Consider the following 7,179-nt stretch of genomic DNA (forward strand, 5'->3'; position numbering starts at 1 on the left):
ATTTGTGCTATTATAGTATTATATTTTCGTAATATTTTGGTATACTTCATTAAGATTAGCCTAATTCCACCTCTTTGGTATCGTCGCTGTAACACGTAAGTACCCAATATTGTTTAGTGTGACATCTTACAATCATAGTGACCCCCAAATGCTGGGAAGGTCAATCATTGAACGTCAAGGTGAATCGTGGGTTGGATTAGACGTGACTAAAATACAAATGAACTCTTGATACGCTTCAAAGATATGCTTCAAGAATAGAAGCTTAGGTGGAGAACAGGGTAGGGGTTCAGGGTCGATCAGATATTCATCATTGGCAGAATCTTATTATATTTTGAAATATTTCTGGATTGTAGTACCTCTTGGTAGGGTTGCTGCCACTGCATTTATGCTGAAGTACCTGATTAAACTTGTCAGGTAAGTGACAAAGGGTACAATAACATAATTCAGCTTATTGGTAAGTATTCTTTCCATTTAGAAATGTGATATTTTGGCTGGAAGTTAGTAAGTGAACAGAACCTTGAAATTGAAGCAACTTTGTGGCGTGCAGAAATCTTGTATATGTAACATCTTGTATGTAACACAAATATCCGAACGTTCATTCCATTTAAAGACGACGACTTCAGATTTGCTAGCCTTGAAACCTAGTCTTATTTTTACATATTGAGCTCTCAAAGTTATAAAATTATCCTTTTGACGACTACAAGTGCAGCTAGGCACAATAGTACCATCTGCGTAACAAATTAAACTTACGTCAACACTGGCAGCTTGAAAAGCTGGCAGAGCTTGACTTTGAAGCTCTATTACCACGTTAATGGACGGATCAGGGGATACAGTTGATCCTTGTCTTGTTCCATTATAAACTGGCAACAGAATAAGTGCATCAGGGCTATCCGACATCTGAATTTGTACAAGAAGCTTTTCATACATATCATCTTCAGGGCTAGTTATAGCCGCAGATACTCCACGTGAATGAGCAGCATAGAGGATCGAATCATGAATTAGTGAGTTGAAAGCTTGACTTATATAGAGACCTGCAAGAACATATTGTTCCTTATTTAAAGCCGCATCTACTAAAACGAGCAAAGGGCAGATTGAGTTTGGGTATACCCCAGGTATTTTTGGAAGCCAAATTAATACGGCAGTGCATATTATTTTCGCTTTTTTCATCATACGTAAGTAACTCGAAAACCTTGCCAAAAATATTTGAAATTGCTTTGGGACACTAAGAACTACATAAATTTGCAAGCTTACCCTATTTTACCACAAGCAGTAACTCACCATCTGAGAACGGCTTAGGCAAAATATTAAAAATAAAAATTATATGAAATCACAGGCATGGGCAATCAAATAAGAACGAGGCTAACAAACATGGGGCTACTGAGGTTTAGTAGGGCCACTCACATCCCATCTGTGTCCCTAGAACTTTTCTTCTTGATCTTTCCTATTACTTGCACGGACATAATACGTGTCACTACAAAGTGACTTCTTGGAAAATACTCTAGGCTTTGCCCACAGAAACCAATACTTTAGAACTAGGTTTTTAGCTGTGACATGTTGCAGTCATATAGTGACAAACGAAGGTTGCTCATCGGCTATTGATGGGCCTTGGCATGATTATTAGGGCCTGATTATTGATGGGCCTGATCGGTTATTGATGGGCCTGGGAAGGCTTGTTACCATCCAATCACTTTTGACTGATAACCAGAGCAATGGCCCTTCCAATTTGCAATCAAATGAGTCTTCTTCAAAGTTTCTACAACAACAATTGGCCATCTCAAAATTTCTCTCAAATACATTATGGGAAAATACAAGGTTTGGGCAGGGATAGGGGCTATCCATCTTCCAATCACTCTGAACCTTTAAAAAGGCCTAAAACTTCTCATTACGAATCCAATAAGCCATCTCCAAAGTTTGTATGATCACGCTTTCTATACATACCTTACATGCCCCAAGGCCAAAAATTACAACTCTTGCCCTGAGGGTTCTGGGGAATGGAGGGATGTGCCTTTATCAAAGGCATAATTTCTGGACCTTTCAATTACGTTAAACAAGGCTATCTAACAAAAAATATGCTTGCGTCTGGGGAATGTCTCAAAGACATAATTTCAGGACCTTTAAATTCCGTTTACAACCCTTTCCCCGAGGGCTATAGGGGATTGTCATCCACAAAGACATAATTTTTGGACCCTTTAACCATGGTGAATAGGGGGTCTTCCATGTTCATTGTAGTCTTTTTTAGTATAAAATTCATCTCCTTTCTGTTGTTCGGTAGCAAAGATAGCTCCACCCCACCATGCCAAAGATTTTCGCTTAGGGTCAGCAATGATTTGAATCTTGCGTTTGGATTCCTCGAAAGCAGTAATTTCCTTCTGCATTCTCTCAGCAAACCCAGTGCACATGGTGGTACCACCAGATAAAATAATATTATCTAAAGGAGCATTTTATTCTTCGGCAGGACATTCCATTATACTATTATATAAAATCTCATGAATACCGCTAGATGTTCGATGAAGGAAGCTTGGCTGGAATAAGGCTTCTGAGTATCTGAATGCCTCATTACCAATGGTGATAACCTGACCGTCAGGCAACTGATAGCTCTTTTTCGTAGCCTTTGATGGCTTGGGATGAGAAGCCATCTCTTGCTCAAAATCCAAAGCAACATAGCAAAGATTTTCTTTGATATTGCGAACGATCTCTCTTTTGGTAGCCATAGTAAATAAGTACCCTCTTTTGTTTAAAACTCTGCATATATAATCTGTCAAATCACGATCTCCGATACTTAATCTGGAAATTGTACTTTTATGCACAATATTGTCGCAAATTGGCACAATAGATGAGAAACCATCACCACAGTCAAGAACAACACCAGTGTTCCTATTAAAAGCGCGGAGGGAAAGGACGGAATCGACTTCAACACGTACTGCTGGGACATTCAAACCCTCAAACATGATCTGATACATCTTGTCCGTTTTTTTTTGTGGGTTAAGAGGAGCTTCTGTGAGTAAAACCGGGTACTCTTCTGGGCCGACTCCAAGCTCTTGGTAGAAAGTTTAATGCCAGATCTTCGCCATATCGTCAAAATCCTGAATAATTCCATGCTCAATTGGATGATTCAGAGCTAAAATTTCCCTTTTACTTTGGGCGTCATCACCTACGAACGTATGGCATTGATTTTCATATTCACTATCTATATCAACACCATGGCATCCAACCATACGATAACCATAGCGTCCAACTACAGCAGAAAACACAGTTTTAGGTTCTTCTTCATAATTGAATCCAGCAATGTTACAATTGACATAAAGCTACAACTTGCTTTGTCCAATATCATTTTTCTAAAAGTAATTGCCACTGTAACTGATGCAACAGTCTCTCTCACTTCGGCAATACGTCATGTATGAAAACAAGAGGTTATGAATTCTGTTGCTTTGGCAATTAAAAAACTAGTATAAACGATATCAAACTGCTCGTTCCGTATAAAATCACGAATCAACGACATAGTGCTGTGAATTCAAGTACCTAAATCGATTCGTTATTTATCAATTATAAAATTTCTTCAAAACTTGTTTTAAGCTATTATGGAAAAAAGTACTAGTACAATTAATCATTCACAAATTCCCCACTCAAATTTGAAATATTTGAACTTTCATCTCTTGTATGTAAAGTAAACGGAATTCCACTCTGCTGTTATCCTTTGATAAATCCAACAGGCCCCTGTATGATTGGATGATGCAATTTCTAAATCGAGATTCGCAACTATTTGAAAATGGTATAACCGATGCAGTGTTTGCAAATACCCATGGTATCTTTGTATTAGATTTGTCTGGTACTCAAGATACGAGTATTGTCCGAACAGGCACTGTATGTTTAGAGTTTACCTTTGTCGAGCCACAGGCAGAGTATATCGATTTTGTATCTTTCCATATTGTGTGCTAGCAGGGCTTGAGTATTTTCATCTTTGGCTGATCACACACTCCAGCAGCCGATTTTTAGTTTTGATTTAATTTGCCTAGTAGTGGTAAAGGGCTTATCTATAGTTATGGCTCGCTTATTTTTCAACTTCGGTGCCATACTCAAAGTCAAGTCACCTTCCTTGAACGCCGTAGCATGATTGGTTAGCTTACTTCTCGACAACCACCCCAATATTGGGGCCACGTCGCATACCGTGGACGCCGTAGCCATATTCAATTTTTTTTTACCGCTTGGGGCTCCAATCTTGCAGGTCACCCAGATCGTATTTGCCGCCATCTCACTCCTTGTGGAGCTAAACAGGGTTTTTACCTCTTCACCACTTTCAGATACGCTGACGGGGTTCCACTGCTGTCCAGAGATGGAGGGTTGTGGCTCATTAGCTACAATTCAACTATAGCTCTGAGAAATGTAGCCTTAGTTATCTTCCTTTAATCCCAACCTAGAAACAGCAGAGGCTTTAAGAATCCAACACCCCCTACACTAAGATCTACCTCCACTCCTTAAAAATATATCACTAAATTATGAAGCAAATCACTTCGGTTGAATAAAGCATTAAAATAAATGCCAGAAATACATTTGTGCACTCCTGAACAATCCCGCCATAACATTCTCTCTATATGTAAAATTGTGCATGCAAAGAGGAAGAAAGACTGGTAAATAAAATTTTGCAGGGTAATTCTGGGTTTCTTCACTTGGAAAATTCCTCGGAGGGGCTCATTACATCAGAAATTGAAAGCTCTAGTCTTTTTTGTAAGTCAAAAGTGATTGGAGACCAGTTAACAAAAAGGAGTATTGACGGTGAAGAGTATAAACGGTCAGACCTATGCCTTTGTATGTGCAAGCACTGGGAAAAAAGAAGGATTTACCACTGTTTACTTGGTAAATTTATTGTTAATATTCAATTATTAACCAATTAAATGCATTGCAAAAACTGAAGTTTTTCGGTATACAAGTTTTAAAGGTTATAAACATGCATTTATATGTCTATTTATTAAATAGAAAACAATTGTTTTTAATAAGAAATAGGGGTAACTTTCTATTGTTACTTTTTTTACTGTTACCTGTTTCTAAAATAGACATCCTTCATATAGTAAATTCTCGCATGCAGGTAAGCAACAATTTTCGTCGCTCGTGGGAATTTCTGTAGATTGCATATTCAGAGGGAATTTTAAAGCGGGACCAAGCAGAAACGTTGCGTCTATTCCGGACGACGCAAGGTTTAACGCTATGTCATTTTTGAATCAAACTGATGCCAGAAGCAATCTAATTAGAAACGTTTTACCGGCACCTCCTAGCGAATCCAAGAAGAATATTTCTCCAGCTTGGTTATCGACACAATCCATTATCTGATCATAAATGCCTTTTTGTTTAAACGTTAACTTAGGAATATTTGTTTGTACATACGACAATAAATCAATTGTGTATAAATCAACACATGTAGAAATAGCAGCAATACGATTAGGTGTAGGCATTCCCAAATACTTGAGAAGTTTGTTTTGCATAGATGAGCACAAATCTTCAATCATAACTAAAGTGCAGTTATAAATTTCAGTTGTCAAGTCAAAGGTCATATCTGATTTCTCCAGCCGTATTCGGTAGAGTAGATCCTTGGCCATTTGCAATTTGTATTTGTCTCATAACTCTGTAGGAGATTAAGGAGAGAGAGTTGTCAATATCATTCCAAACAATGTACGAGCTTGACTTGGAGTTGACCCTTTTCGCAAGCGTCAATGATGGAATTATCCCAGTGTTGGTCGTTCTCCAATAAATTCAGAGATTGGCATGTACTACGATAAGTGTCATGTATAGTCCCGTTTACAATTCTTAAATGCTGAAAGGACATCGGGCCAGGTACAATAACAAAAAGCAGGCGGAGAAAGAAGCATTCATCTTGATTGGGGTCAATGGTGTAAATTCTTCCTATCGTGGTTTGTTTGAAGATGTTAGGTTGGCCGTCAACTGACTCACCCCGTTTTCGACTCTCAAATGATTTTTTATTAGTATTCCACGTGTAATACGTAGGTACTTCAGAATACAGCAGTTTTTTTGCAAAAGAATCATTTTGACATAACGTGAAGAAAGTAGTTAACGTTGTATCCGGCGGATTCAGGGCTATTTGTTACACGTTGGATTCCGAAAAATAAACACGTTGACCATTCTGTAAATGTAACGCTAAGTAAACAACAGCTAGACTTTGTTCGTGTATGTGAAATGAAAAAAATTCACCACACAGCTTCATTACTGCTTATGTATCTCCCAGCCTGATATTGTACAACTTCATCGATATGACTGATTTCCGACTGTAAACCAAAAACTGCCAAATTGCTGCCTTTGTTGACGTATTTATATATGTATTTGATTGCCTTTACAGAATTACAATATTCCACGTTTACATGCTCAATGTATGTTTTTGATAATACATGTTAATATGGAACGACCCACTGGTTATCTACTCTGATGTAAAGATTACACGACTTTATGATTGCTGATTTTCCATCATCTTTGGTAGACCTTTTTCTATATAAAGGTATCAATCATTGTCAGTAATTGTTTTAGGTACTAAAAATCGAGGATATTTCTTTGTGCACCTTCCTCTGTCCATGCATCGTGAATTTTCATTCAGTTCACCGCAAGGTCCATGTATCTTATTTTTTACCACAATGTCATATAAGCCCCTATCGACATATAAATCAGGTATTTCACTGGAAACCATATCTTAAATTTAATTAGAAGCAATTTTATCAAAAAACCATAGTATATGTGCGTGTGGCAATCCTCACTTTTGTCATTCCACATAGTGCGACCAGCATCACACTGGCCCCAACATTTTAAGTTTTACTATGAAATTTATCAGTGATTTCAAATTTTGCAGGAAGACACGGGCCGTGATGTCATGTCTATGAACCGACGATTGTCCAGGAAGTAAAAGTTGCTGTATCTCGTCCCAAGATGGATTCCGTGTAAATGTAATAAATAAATCTGGACAATCATAGATTCAGACGGATGAATATCAAACGTTTTGATTCAATCTTTGCATACATATCAATGATATAATGGTGAAACAATTGAAGGCATTTTAAAATATAATTCTCTTCATCCTGATAAAGCAATATTCTGTAGCCATAATAGTTCATTGCGCTGCATTTCTTATCCATTTATTTGTTAGTGGCTGGATTTATCAATTTAATATTAAAGTGATAGCCGTTG

The 7,179-nt window shown here is 37.7% G+C and overlaps 1 protein-coding gene and 1 pseudogene across 1 annotated transcript; both read right to left on the reverse strand.

The window, feature by feature from the left end:
- Nucleotides 1-2,189: 2,189 nt before the first annotated feature.
- On the reverse strand, nt 2,190-3,254 carry LOC136033567 (actin-like; annotated as a pseudogene).
- Nucleotides 3,255-5,213: 1,959 nt separating this feature from the next.
- Nucleotides 5,214-5,588, reverse strand: LOC136033577 (uncharacterized). The gene has a single exon (XM_065714336.1). The coding sequence runs from the start codon at nt 5,586-5,588 to the stop codon at nt 5,214-5,216; it is 375 nt and encodes a 124-aa protein (XP_065570408.1).
- Between the last annotated feature and the right edge of the window lie 1,591 nt (nt 5,589-7,179).

This window comes from Artemia franciscana, chromosome 1, assembly GCF_032884065.1.
Source record: "Artemia franciscana chromosome 1, ASM3288406v1, whole genome shotgun sequence".
In the NCBI taxonomy this organism is placed as follows: Eukaryota; Metazoa; Arthropoda; class Branchiopoda; order Anostraca; family Artemiidae; genus Artemia; species Artemia franciscana.